The sequence below is a fragment of the Aedes albopictus genome, chromosome 3, assembly GCF_035046485.1.
Source record: "Aedes albopictus strain Foshan chromosome 3, AalbF5, whole genome shotgun sequence".
Taxonomy (NCBI): Eukaryota; Metazoa; Arthropoda; class Insecta; order Diptera; family Culicidae; genus Aedes; species Aedes albopictus.
The window spans coordinates 417,525,757-417,540,614 of record NC_085138.1 but is presented as its reverse complement, the minus strand read 5'-3'; the positions used below and the strand labels follow the sequence as shown (position 1 = coordinate 417,540,614).

At 37.3% G+C, this 14,858-nt stretch overlaps 1 protein-coding gene across 1 annotated transcript in view; it reads left to right on the top strand.

Annotated features, from left to right (window-relative positions):
- Nucleotides 1-14,858, top strand: part of LOC109403142 (protein O-mannosyl-transferase Tmtc3) — an 804,586-nt gene that overhangs the window by 682,637 nt on the left and 107,091 nt on the right. The window contains exon 8 of the mRNA XM_029875707.2: nucleotides 4,826-5,081. Coding sequence (XP_029731567.2) covers nucleotides 4,826-5,081 — 256 coding nt within the window. The remainder of the gene's footprint in view (nucleotides 1-4,825; nucleotides 5,082-14,858) is intronic.

Genomic DNA, 14,858 nt, shown 5'->3' with positions numbered 1-14,858 from the left:
AATTGACGGAAATCTCTATTGAAACAACTTTACTAATGCATTGTCATCTTTTTTCTATTTGATTTTTTGGAAATTGATTCGGCATGGTTTTGGAAATCGCAATTCCTTCGTGTATTTCTTTAAAAATAACTTTTTTCTAAAATTCTGAGGTGAAATGAATGAGCCATATGACACTATGAAACAACTTTCCAAAGAAATTGACAATGAGATCCCCTGCTGAAGCAGATCTCCGCAGAACAAATATAAATACAATAAAATAAAACGGAACAACAGAAGAAATCTCAAAAGGTATTCCGAAAACCATTTTCCGCATGATTTTTCAATAGAATCACTGAAAATTTACGAATAACTAATTTTAAACTTTTAAATCTTTCTATTTTTTGCTAATTTATTTTATTTATTTTGTTCAACATCAAATTCTCGATAACACTGAATCAACAGTTTGCCGCCATAATACTCGATTGGCAGCTGCAGCTATCCAACGTCGGTCACGCCCAACGCTCGCCAGATCACGCTCCACCTGGTCCGCCCATCGTGCTCTCTGTGCTCCACGCCTTCTTGTACCAAGCGGATGGTTAGCAAACACCAACTTTGCTGCGTAGTTTTCCGGCATTCTTGCAACATGCCCTGCCCACCATATCCGTCCAGCTTTAGCCACTTTCAGGATGTTGGGTTCACCGTAGAGTGCAGCGAGCTCGTGGTTCATCCTTCTCCGCCACACACCGTTCTCCTGCACGCTGCCGAAGATCGTCCTTAGCACGTGTCGCTCGAAAACTCCAAATGCTTTTTCTAATTTTTCGGACTTGAATTAAAAAAAAATCCAAAAAAACCTTGAAAAAACTTTTGAAAAAAAAAAACATTTCGTTAACGAAAGTGTTTCAAAGGTAATACCGGCAAAGTTTCTAATAATTCCCAAAGAAACTGACGATTAAATTTTACAAGTATTTTTGGAGGAATTCACGAAGAGATGGTCAAGTGAATTCATTTAAAAATGTCGAAAGAATCGCTGAAGGATTTGTTGAGGGATTTTTTATGGGAATAGCCAGAACAATTCTAAAAAAAAATTCCAAAAAAAATCGAAATGCACTTCCGAAAAATTGAAAACAGTTTCCCAAATATGATACATAAGAATCGAAATAATTGCCTATTGCTGTATTGCTGTATTACAGGTATGTTTCGGTTTTGTCAACACGGTCCGCTATTTTCAGTTGACGAAAACGGAATAATTTTCTTTGACAAACTATTTTGCAACATTTCAATATAGACTGAATGTCTTGCTATAAAACACATTCCTGATGTGAACTAATGCAGTTAACTTTAAAATTTAATTGCTCTTTGGCGTCTTGGATTAACCCAAATATCCATTTTCTTTTTTTTTCGGAGTTTCTTCGAGGACTCTTTTAGGAATTCCATCAGGAATTCTGTGAAGAAATGAATCCGGTTTTATCCTCTCGAAATTATTCGAAGATTAGGTTTTGTAGAATCACCAATATTCTTCCTCCGAAATTCCCACAGGAAATCCTCAGATGATTTCAAAATAGCTACGGAAATTCTTCCAAAACATTTTTTTTTTAATCGCTCCCGAAATTTCTTCTGATAATCTTCCAGGAGTTTCTTCCAAAGTTCCCGAGAATGTCTTTCTGGCATTCCTTCAAGCATTTTTTGCAGGTATTAGTGCGCTCAAGCACTGATTTTGAATACTTCTCAGAGATTTTGAAATCTGTCTTTATTCGTCTTTGGAATTTCTTCATTATTTCGTACTGTTTTTCCTCCAAGAGTTCCTTGTGCAAAAACTCCGGATGTTCCTTCCGGGAGTTATTTCTGGCAAGTATACATAAGCACTTTCTGAAAATCCTTTAGAACTTTCATGTGGGTATCCTTCAGAAATATGTTCTAGAAATCCTGCAGCATTCTTTCATGAAATGTTCTAAGAGTTTCCTGTGAGAAACTTTCATAATTAATGAGTTTCCATTAGGAATCTCTTCTTGAAATTATTCAGGAGAAATATCATGGATTTTCAAAGATTCCTCACAAGCAAAGCTACTTCATCCCCTTAAGGAATTTCTGTAGTATTTTCAGGAGAAATTATCAGAAGACACAAAGGGGACTGGAGAAATCCACAGAATACAAGCAGAGTTTACCGAAGAAATCCAAAATTGCATTTTGGAGTAATATTTTGAGAGATATAATCCCCGATAAAAAAACTGAAAGAATGTCTTATTAGCCTACTGGTTAAAGCATATCCCAACTAACAATCGCAAGCTGCAAACAAGCATGCATGCTGAATTGTTGCTTTATAATAGTAATTTTTGATGAACTAAAATTATGTTGTACACATTTTTGTACAAATGCTTTTTCAATTAAAAAAGTAGCCAATGTTCAACTATTCGTATCGGCAGAAACAATGATAATTTGAAACACTTTTCAAGCGTTTAATAATATGTTTATTCGACTTGCAGTAATTCCTTTACAACCGAGTTTAACAAGACCTGTTTGCTTCTTGTTAGAGTCATGTAAAAAATTGCACATGTATCTGTATAATGTGTTTTTCACAAGTCAAATAAGCGCTTTCGCTTCATCATACTTCGACTCAGAGTACATGATGAAAGACACGTGTTTTTACTGAACAACAACTGAATTAATTTGTTGTTCAGTTGTTAACCATAATGATCTGTGCTAATTCACCACTGCTGAATAAGAGTCGAAGTCTGATCATTATTAAACCATGGGAAGATTATGTTTTGATTTGAGCACTGCAATTCCTCATCTCTAGGATGGCGCAGATAGGAAAGCATACGGCTGGCAATCGAAGGGTCTCGAGTTCGAATCTTGGATTAGGTAAATTTATGTGTAGTTATTATTTCACAATAGTTATTCACAGCATAAGTTCAATCATAAACTCTTGCAGAAATTGAAAAATTTTGCATTTTATTTATTTTTAATCATTCTTGCCAAAGCTGAATAACAGCTTTACCATATAGTTGTAAAACGATTCAACAACAAACAGTTCAGTTGGTACAGAACATCATGCTTTATAGTTTCTCCAAATTTCTGTGAACAAACCCCGAACAAAGGTTGTGCCTGAAAATTATCCAAATGTTATTCAGCATCATGCTGAACTAATTCGTCGTGATGGTGCTTGTAAAATGAATGATTGTTAGTTGGGTAGGATAGCCAATTCAGAGAAGGTGGGCTTGATTTGCGTTCCGATCCCACACATCCTGGGCTATACTTTTACTAGCGGTTATACGGTTTAGGACAATTATGAGCAACTTCCAAGAAAAGTTCCAAAAAGTATGTTTTCCATGTAAAATGTCCAGATTTTGCACAGTTGTACTACTGTATACGTATTTTGGTAAATCTTGTGTAGTTCCAGAATATTTCTTAAAATTATACTGAAAAAATATTCTCATTTAGGTACTTTTGGCTCTTTTCGCATAGTTTAACAAAGATGATGCCTCTATGAACGTTGTGTTCTCGCCAAAAGCTGATGTCGTGTATTAAACATATATACGTTATGCTGCTAAGATTTTGTAGCACTAAAATGGGGTATTTCAAGAAATGTCTAGGAAATATTTTTGCTTAGTCAATACTGATAACCCAACATCATTATATGTATGAAACCACTTTACATTTAGAATAACTCCAGACAAACTGAGTTTTTAAATACATGCTCCGAGGACCGATTCGTAGACATCAAGGTACCAAACTAACAACAGTTATAGAATATATAGAAGTTACGAATCTTACATCTAGTAAAAAAAAACCTTGTAATGATTTGGAGAGAGAAATACCTAACATTTTCAAGCTGCACTTCACTCGTAATTGGTCCACTCTACCGATTGCTTTCGAGAAACTGCCACTCGCATCGAGTGGGAGGCACAAGTTATGTCACATACTTCCATGGTTCGAAACATCTATGACATTGCTGGCTGGAGCGAGAACTAACACCACGCGTTCTCTTCCCCTTTGGAGGACCCGAACGCCGTCGTCGGTGCGCTGATGGGTGGTTCAGTCAGTCGGGTGTGGTGGGTGGAAAATTATTAACCCTTATGGTAGTTTTATGACGCTAGCTATACGACCGCGTGTGTGTGTGTATGGGAGCAAAAGTTGATGACTTTGTCGAGTATACCAAGAACTAACGACGAATACATACTACAGTTCAACCAGGCAGGTTGCGGTGAATGGCACACAGAGTAAACGAAGCCGCAACTTCAACTTCAATCGGTGAAATTTCATGGAATTTAATCAACTTGGAGGGGGAGAACTTTCCTAGAAAGAGTGTCTGGAGCAGGTTCCTAGCATCGTCTTACTTTAGCCGATTCGCGTTAATCTAAACCACAAGTCCCATCCAATCGAGAGAATTTCTTCAGTTTCATTCCTTTTCGCTGTGAACCTGAAACAATCAACTCGTAAACTGTACGATTCACAGCCACGCTCGGTTGCAGACATTCCACTAAAGTCCGGAAAACGAAAGCATAAAATGTCACATGTCACATTGCATCACGTGTGCGATGACTGTTCCGAACTGGGGACGACATCCCATTTCATATTTCGATCGTTCTCTACCCCCGGCGACAAGCGCCAATAAAATAACTAATTCGATTCCAGTAAAAGTCTTTTACTATCGATTATATGGCTTTGCCGCCAAAACGATCACTATCGGGCTTTCTCTGTCTTTTTCCGTGGATTCACTAGATGGAGCTTTTACGATCCCGCCAAATCCAATCAGACTGCCACCACCAGTGCTTTTATTTTATGATGGTGTAATATTTCCCAGAAAAATTAATTTACGATCCGTTTCTCTTCTTCCGCCAACCAACAGGTTCGATAATCCGGCCTCCGTTTCGGTGACCCCGACGCGGCAACTGTCCTACAACTACCTGGTGTCGGTCAACCTGTGGCTGCTGCTGTTTCCGTGCGACCTGTGCTGCGACTGGACCATGGGAACCGTTCCGCTTGTGGAGAGTTTTTCCGATCCGCGGAATCTGACCACCCTGGCGGCGTACAGCCTGATCGGGGTCCTGGTGTGGATGGCGTTTCTGCAGGGGGACCGACACCGGTCCGGTGTTATTGTGATGGTGAGTACTTTTTGAGTCTTGCTTTTTAGGAAATCATTGATTCGATTAAATATCCTTAAAAGGTCCACATTACATTTTTTTTCTAAATATAATTATAGAGGTTTTTTAACCTAGATTCATTCGTCTCTCCACATTATATATAAAATTACAGTGAACAAAAGAACTTGATAATCAGAGAACAAGAACATTAGAAATATAAAAAAATGCTGGAAAACAGAAAGGTAAAAATGCAGTCGTGGCGAACTCACCTAGGGCAAAAAGCCACGTTAATCAACACAAAAAAGAAGGGTAAAAAAAGCTGTAAATAAAGCGGCTGAAAGATGAAAAATTAAAATAAAAACAGAAAATAATGACAACAAGAAATGCCGAAAATTAAACTCGAAAAAAAATTAAAAAAAAATCAATATTTAGAAAACTAGGAAAATAAAGTTCATAATATCAGATTATCGGGTCTCCAGTTAGCCTAGTGGTTAAGGCTATGGATCGCCAATCCGGAGACGGCGGGTTCGATTCCCGTTCCGGTCGGGAAAATTTTCTCGACTCCCTGGGCATAGTGTATCATTGTACTTGCCTCACAATATACAAATTCATGCAATGGCAGGCAAAGGAAGCCCTTCAATTAATAACTGTGGAAATGCTCAAAGAACACTAAGTTGAAGCGAGGCAGGCCGAGGCCCAGTGAGGACGTAGAGCCAGAAAGAAGAAGAAGAAGAATAAGAAGAAGAATATCAGATCAAAAAAAACTTTCAAAAGTTATCTCAAACCTACAAATCAAACAACACACTGTATTTAACACATTTCAAAACCAAACTTATGTAGAAAGACCGACAAAACTGGTGGCTCAACATTGTCAGCTGTATGAGAAGGAACTCCATTCTGTAGATTTCTTTCTCTGACCTCCATTATTCGTCGAACAGCAAGCAACCTAGATAAATCCTCTGGAATCCACCTTTCGCACACGAATCCAGCATTCAACAAAGCAAGAGAACCGTTTTACCTATAGTAACAGCAGCTCAACACCGAAGTGGCACCGTCTCAAAACGAGACGATGACATTTATCCTTATCACACTTGACGTTCGTTTCTGGAAGGGTTTTATTAGAGGAGGATATTGCGAGATGCACTTGAATTTTGAAACTATTCAATTACAAAGAGGAATGCCAAATTACTCTGCAAGGGTTTCAGAGAGTTCCATAACGGCTATGGAATAATTTTAAAGCGAATGTGGAAACAACACCGGAAATATTCTATATTCCAACTTTCCAATACGATTCTGAAAGCATTGTAGAGCGACACTGGAAGCATTCCTGTCTGATTCTGGAAGCTTTCCGAGACAGTTCTGGATTTTTTTTTGAAAAATATTGGAAGAATTCCTGAGCGATTCTAGAAACATGCTAGGATGTTTCAGGAAATATTGCGGAACAGTTGTGAAAGCATTCCAAAGTGATTCCACAAATATTATGGAACGAAGCAGGATACTAGAATTATGTCAGTTCTGTTCCACAATCATTCTAGAAAACTTTAAAAATCTTTTAGAAAGAGACTTGAAGCTATAAATATTCTGGAGGTATTCCCAAAGATCTGAGTAATTATCCAGGACAATTTGGAGCGATTCCGGAAACATTCCAGAATTATCCTTGAACCATTTCACAACTTTAACATTCTTAGCGCAACGATTCTGGAAGGTTTTCCCATATTTTGAAAGAAGTATTTCATAACGTCACTGAAAGTAATCTGAAACGGTTGTGGGATCATTTCAGAACCACATTTGAAGCATTGTATTCTAGCACAACTATTTTGGAAACATTCCATAAAAACTTTGTGAACTTTTTAAAAACGTTCCTTACAAAACAATTCTGGATGCATTCCAGAAAGATACAGTAAACATTCCCGCACAATACTGAACCTATTGCAGATCTATTTCGAAACACATTCAGAAATTTTCTAGAATCATTTCAGAACGGTATTAGAAGCGTTCGAGAATGATTGGATGGAAATATTTTTAACAATTCTAAAAACATTACAGGATTATCCTAGAAAGATTTTGGAGTGATTCTGTTAACAGTCAAGAACTATTCTTTAAGCATTTCACAATTTTCACATTCTCAATACAACGATTCCGGAAGCGTTTCAGAACGATTCTGGAAACAAGCCAGAAGCATTTTTAAAACAACCCACAAAGAGTCTGGGAGCATTTCACAAAATTAATAAATGAATTTTATAACACATCTTTATTCATTTTCGAGCAATTCTGGGAGCATTCCAGATTGATTCTATAAACTTTTCTGGAAACATTCCGGAATGATTGCGCATCACATAACGGTTCGAGAAACATATTGATACGATACAGAAAACATTCCAGCACAATACCAAAAATATTTCAGATCTATTCTGGAAGCAATTCGAAACAGATCCGGAAGCATTCCAAAATGATTTCTAAAAAAAACCAAGATAATTCTGGAAAACTTCAGAGTCTCTTCTGGAAGATCTTCAGAATGATTCCGAAAGTATTTTAGAAGTGATCTGGAAGCATTCCAGAATAACAATGGGAGCATTCTTGAACAAGTCTGGAAGTATTCCAGGAAGGATTTTGGAAACATTTCAAAACAATTCTGAATAAACTTTGCATCGATTCTGGAAGTATACCAAATCAACCTGAAAGGATTTTAGAGCGACACTGGATGCACTTCTGACGATTTTGGAAGTATTCCAGAACCATTCAGATAAAATGTCACAACTATTCAGGAAGGATTTCAGTACAACACTGCAAATATTTAGTATCGTTTATGAGAATTTCCGATTGGCTTTTGAAACATTCTTGGACGATTGAGGATTCATTTCTGAACGATTCTGGAAATATTCCAGATCACTTTTCAAAGCGCTATAGGATGGTTCAAAAAAACAATTTCGAATAGTGCTGTTAACAACCCACAGCGAGTCTGGAACATTTCAGGACGAGTTTGAAAAAAATCTGCAACGATTCTGGAAGCATTCCAGGCTGATTCTAGAAACATTCCTAGTCAATTCTGGAAACGAATTGAGAATACTTTTCATCCTTTTAAGAACGATAGTTGAGGTCTCTGCAGCCGTTTCAGAAAGACTCTGAAGTATTCTAGAACGGTTTTGGAAGCAACCTCATAGACTCCGGCTCTGGAATTTAGGGGGTTTCAGAGGACTTCCAATGGAGTTTCCATGAAAATTTCAGAGGCGTTTCAGAAGGACTTCAGTAGATTAAACAAAGGTTAACGAGAGCTTCTTTCTGAGTGTTCAAAGTGTGTAAAAGGGACTATAGGGGACTTATTTCAGGCTTTCAGAAGAGCTTCAGGGAGGTTTCGCGGTGTTTCAGAGAGGTGACCAGGCGTTTTATGGGGTTTTTTTAAGAAGTTTTAGGCAGTTTCAGGAGATTTTAGGGAGCTCCAGGGGATTTGAAGATAGCTTTCAGATAGTTTCAGGAAGTATTCAATGCGTTTCAGGAAGGTCCATGGTGGATTGGAAGAAGCCCCCGATGCTTCTTCAGTAGAATGCAAGAAGGACTTCAAGACGTTCAGGGTGTTTGCATTAGTTTAAAGCAGTTTTGGAGAGTTTCAGTGGGGTTTTGAGGGAGTTTCAAGGCATTTCAAGGAGTTGAATGCGGGATTTTCGTGATCTTCATGGGGCTATTGGACTTTTTGGAGATTATAGAGAGGCTTAAGGATATTTCATAGGGTTTGTAGGATGGCTTTAGGTGAGTTTAAAGGCGTTTGAAGCAATACGGGGGATTACAGAAGGGTTCCAAGACGTTGCATGGCAGGTCCGTAAGTTTCAAAGGGCTCAGATATTTTCAAGCGAGAGTGTTTTAGTGGATTCAAGGGGATTCAAGGAGATTTAGGTGACTTCAAGAGTTGTCAAATAGGTTTCCAGTGTGAAGAACTAGTATATAAAAATAATTCACGAAATAAAGACAATCGAGATAAAATAGGTTCCCAAGTAGGCTGCCCCATAAAGATAATGCATATTTGAAGCATTCTTGTAAAACATTTCGATTTTCTAGAAAAATCATTTAGAGGTTCTGACAGAAAAATGTTTGAAAAATCACCCTTTTTCAACAAAAGTTCTCATCTTCTGAATTCATTCAATTTTTTTTATATTTTTCTGTGGACCCTTTTAGGCATTCTAGAAGTGTATTTTTGGAAATTCCTACCTCCCATTTTTTAAACAGTATCAGATAATAATAATCACAATTTCGATAAATAAAAAACGTTAAAATAGTATTTTTATCAGCACAAACACGGCTCCTCTGCCGTAAATATAAACACAATATTTCAAAACCTACCTTTTAAGAATGCCTAGAAGCTATAGGAAAATTGAAAATAATAGTTGAAAAACGAATTATTGATTTTTTTTTTTTTTTTAGAACACTGGTTGAAAAAGGGTAATTTTTCAAAAATCTTCAATAACTATTTATGTAACAAATTGCAAAAAGTTGATTTTTTCAGCACGAATCCGTACATTTACCAAACGAGGCTTGCCGAGTTGGATAAATACGAAGAGCGCTGAAAAAAAAACGAGTTTTGCAACGAGTTCCATACGAAATTTAATGCAATGATTTTTCATAATGTAACTTAGGAGCCGTTCATAAACTATGTAGGCTTTTTGGGGAGAGGGGGGTCGGGCCAAAGTCTACGCTTCATACAAATTTCAAAATTTTTGTATGGACAAAAGTCCACGAGGGGGGGGGGGTCTGAGATGGTCAAATTTTGGTCTACGTGGTTTATGAACAGCCCCTTATTTGAGTTGCATAATTCACATAATGCAACTCAAATGAGTTGCAACTTTTTTTCATTATGCAACTCATTTCTGTTGCATAATGAACCAGTTCGGAAAAAATGCCCATTATGATTCCAAAATGAGTTATATAAAATAGACATTCTAATACAGAATTGTATAAATGATTTTTTCAGGAAGTCAAAATGTTCTACAAAAATTCCTCGGATATGCATATCTTATTTTAAAGGGTTGAGCACCATGAATTTACCAACATCGTTTTTTTTTTGCATTCTATCCCGAGGTTTCAGGGAGCTCTACAGGCGAGTTTCAGGAGCGTTTCTGGAGGGTTACAAAGGCATTTCAATGCGTTCCAGGGTGTTTAAGAAGGGCTTCGAGTGGTTCAAACAATTTCTGATAAGCGTCAGGAAAGATCCAGAGGGGTTTAGTATGGATGTAATGCGTTTCAAGGCACTTCAAAGTGTATCAGGGTGTTTTAGGGGGTTCCTGGGGTTTTTTGGGCATCCTCATGCTTCAGTGCGGTTTCAAGGGGAATCGGAAGGCGTTTCAAGGTGTTTCAGCAGATTTCCAGACGTTTTGAAGCGTTTCCGTAGTTTTCAATGGAGACCTCAAGAGAGCTTCACTAGAAACATAAATGGGTTTAAGGGCGATTTCAAGGTGTTTCAGCGGGTTTCAGAGGAGTTCCGAGGGTTTTATGGCATTAAAAATTAGAATATTATCGAATAACCCCGATATCCCCTATTTCTTTAAATTTTCACATGCATCTTCGCCCGGAGTGGAACGCAATCGACAAGAGAAGGAACAATCTAATGCCAAATTTCCAATACTATGGAAGGTTCTACACAAACACGAGTTAAATAAGCCTTTTATTTTGTACCCCAGTCGGGAATAGATGAGGATTTTCTCTAAAATATGTGAGAGAGAGAGCGGGGTAAAACGAGCTCAATACACTGATTTCCAGCATCGTGCGGCGGATGACACCCTCCTTATCCAAAACTATAGAGATTTTTGCAGTGTTTGTCAAAAATTCATTCGATTCCATCCACTTCGAGCAAAGATATTGAATTTATTCGCGTTTTATACCTATTTTTTCCCACTGTGTACCGGTAGAACTGGCCGCATAGGCGCCAAGCATGGTTTTGACAGCCTACACCCTCCACCCCCCCCCCCTCCTATATTTGATGATTTTTTGATTTTCCCATACAAAAAAAATCAGAAAAGCCATGCTTTGCCACCCCCAATAATTTGACCAAGGCCTTAACAGGGATTCAAGTGAGCTTTATTGGAGTTTCAGGGGGACAGTTCTAGAGATTCATAGAATTCACCACTCAATAAAACATGTATGTGCGCGTTGAGTATTTTGAAGAACCTTACAAAGACATGTGCTCAAGGGGCTTCTTAGTGACTCTTGAATAGCCATTGAATTCATCAAATGATAAGTCATATTTACCTGAGAGTGTGTGAGAATGAACTCTCATCATGGAGATTTTACAGACAACTAGATACGTTTGAAGAACCGATGACTTCTTCTCATGGAAGTATTTGGAGATCCTGAAAAAAGACAATTATCTCACCACATGACAGCACATACTTGCATGAGGCTGTTCAATATATAGGCTGTGGCTTGTTTTTGAAAAGTTTTTGAAATACGGAATTCATAAGCTCTTCTAGATTCATATGACATAAAGAGATCAACCTCTAAGTTTGAGCCAAAAATATTGAGATTAAGAGCTGGCGCAATCGCTTCAAAGATTTTTCGAGTAATAAAAAGGTGCTTTCATTTTAAATGCCATAACTTTCTCAGTTTTCAACCAATTTTCAATATTTTTTTATGAATCTCATTTAAATTGATTTTCGAACAAACTTGTAGATTTTTTTTTTCAAAGTTACGCAAAAATATGAGATTTTTTTAAATTTATTTTGTTTGTTTCTTTTTTTTTACAAAAAAAAAATATTTACTGGCCCAATAACTTTTGAACCGCTTGACCAATTTCAAATATTTTTGCGTGCTTTTGAAGATATTTTTGTTGCTAAAATATGTCCAGAACAAACTATTCGTTCAAGTATTCTTTTTTATAATACTGCCAAAGTTGATCTTTCAGTTAAAATTGAAGTTTAGGATAATATTTTTGCAGTATTAACTCAAAACTAGATACCAAGCATCATGTGGAATACAGTAGAGGTTTTTTTTATTTCCTTTAAATTATTTAGAAGACGTGCGTAAATAGATTTTAAGTAAATGGATTCCATCTAATGGAGACTACAGTATAGATTAGCAGCAGCCACTCATTGACAAGTTTTTAAGTAACGGTTATGAAAGAAAACGTTTTTGGAGATTTTTCTAAAGACTGAATGCTGAAATTAAGAATTCTTCCGAACAAGGGGTCATTCAAATGTGACGTTCATCATGGCGGTTTGAGAATATGTGCCATTCCATGCTTAGGTATACGAAAAAGCGTGACAATTGGGGGTCTGAAATTTGCGAAAAAATATGGACGATATATTTGTATCGTCTCCAACAATGAAGGGTTTTTCATTCTTATGTTTAATTTGTGAAATTCTCAAAACGATAGAAAACTTTTTTTGAAATATTTTTTAATAGTTCGGAAAACAATCCAGAACAATATCTTCCACAACAATTATTCAATCATTCTAGTATGTTTGTAAAATTCATTACGAACCTGGAGAAAACGAATCTGAAGACACTCCAAGAAGATTTTGGAAACATTCATGATCATTTCAGAAAGTCTTGTATAACGGTTTTGGAAACATTCCAAATTGATTCCGAAAACATTCCAGGAATGGTTCTCGAAATATTACAGAAGTCATCCAGTGCGTATTTGGATTTACTGGTAGCCAAAGATGAAGAAAACAAGAACTTCTTGTAGTTTGTAAAACCCAAAATATTCTTGTTTCAACAATCCAATTGTACTACACCGGTCCACTTTCCGTCACCATCTCCTGCCATAAAAGAAAATGAAAATATGACGGCTACGTCGAGGACCAACGCCGGATGAGTCCAGATTATTTCACGCTCATATGCAAAGGCTAAAATATAAACGACTCATAGAAAAGTGATCATTTTCCATACCAAAATCAGAAATTGTCAATAAAGAAGTAAGGGTGGGAACAATAATAAACTAGAAAATTTCCATAAACAAAACAAAAAGTGCATAAATAAATCAAAATTTCCCATAAATAATTGATTTTCGAGCAATAAAAATTGTCGGAATTTCCACAAATAATTCAAAAATTGCAATAAATAAACACGTTTTTTCCACCACAAAAGTTTAAATTTTCCATAAATAAATCTGATTTTTCCATAAATAATTTAAAAATTCCCAATTGAAAAACATCAAAAAAACAATTGAAAATTTAGCAATAAATACGAAACAATGAGTAAAGTAAAAGTCAATTCGGATCTAGGCAATCCACAGATCCAATAATTTGCCCGGTAGAATGCGAACAGAGTTGTTATCCCTTTTTAAAGTCCGACGAGCGTTAGCGAGTTCGGACAGCAAGCGATTGTCTGTTAAATTGCACGCATAGTTTCAGTCTTTCTATCATAATAGTTCTGTGATGTAGTATGTTCGAAATTTTTTGTTGGAAAAAATTTAGTTTTTTATTGCAATTGTTGATTTATTTGTGGAAATTCTGGCATTTTTTATTGCTCGAAAATCAATTATTTATGGGAAGTTTTGATTTATTTATGCGCTTTTTGATTTCTTTATGGAACTTTTATAGTTTATTATTGCTTCCACCCCTATTTATTTATTGGCAATTTCCGAATTATTTATGGAAACTTTTTAATTTATTATGGGGCGTTTAATTGGCTGCCCATATGCAAATGTGTTGCATTTTCAGACCGGCGGTGCCGGTCTCTTTATCCTCCAAGTCTAAAAGAAGTAGCAGACCAGTAGCAACAGTAGCTGCACCAGAGCAGTTGTTTGTCAGTCAATGTGCAGCGGTGTCCCTCCGGCCGCCAACAGCGAGAGTAGCATCCTCGGTCGTTCGTTCAGGCGGTAGCCGTCATGACAAGAACTACGGCGATTGTAGTATTTCAGTAAAAATGGATTTTTCAGGTCCTGTGAAAGCGGGACTGGGAGCCCACCAGCAGGATCCTGGGAAAGATGACCTAAATTATTGTCTGGCTCGGCAGCGCACTCCTCCACGCACCTCCTTCGCTCTTTGTGCGGAGATTCCATTTGAAACACGAAACGATGCTTTAGTGTGGCTGTGGCGGGGATTATGATGCCGTTGCACCCCCTGCCTTCGGGGAAGGGACGGATAGTTTTTCATCATTTCTGCTGCTGCTACTACTGCTTCTTCGTCTTCATTGTGAGGGAAGGATCTTTTCGCTGCATAAATCCACCACTACTGTGGGAAAGTTGCGAAATGCAATTGCTAGTCTGCCCCAAGCGTACCGTAAACATTCATTGTTGGCTGCGGTTACCACTACTATATGGATCGTCTTGAATTTTCGGTGCTCTGCTATGATGCGTTCAAGTGCGTGGAAAGTACTTCATATAAGCTGGGAATGCAAACTCGAAAAAGTTGTCGGGTGCATCGACATCAGAGTTTGTTCGGGAGCAAAACAAACATTAATTGCGACTGAGAGATTTTTCTGTCATTTTCCCTTGCCAAAAAAGAAGATTTCTTCAATTTGAAGACACTTTTAATCTCCAAAGATGTTGGGCTAAGCGTAACACGATAGCATAGTGTACGTTCAGCGTAACTGTCTGGGTCATATTTACCCGAACATCCTACTGTGGAGGTACTTAAGCTACATTCCAAGCGGCTGTATTCTGTAGAATGGAACAGTTCTTTGACGTCTGCCACTTGACATTCATATTATCGAATTTTATTTGATAATTTAAGCGTTTTGCCTATCACGTACACCAAAGTATTCTGAAAGACCATAATATCCAAAAGTGAGGTAAAAAAAATCAAGATGGCGGCTGTTTATAGAAGAACCTGAAGCTCAAAAATGGTGACCAGAATATAGTAGATGACG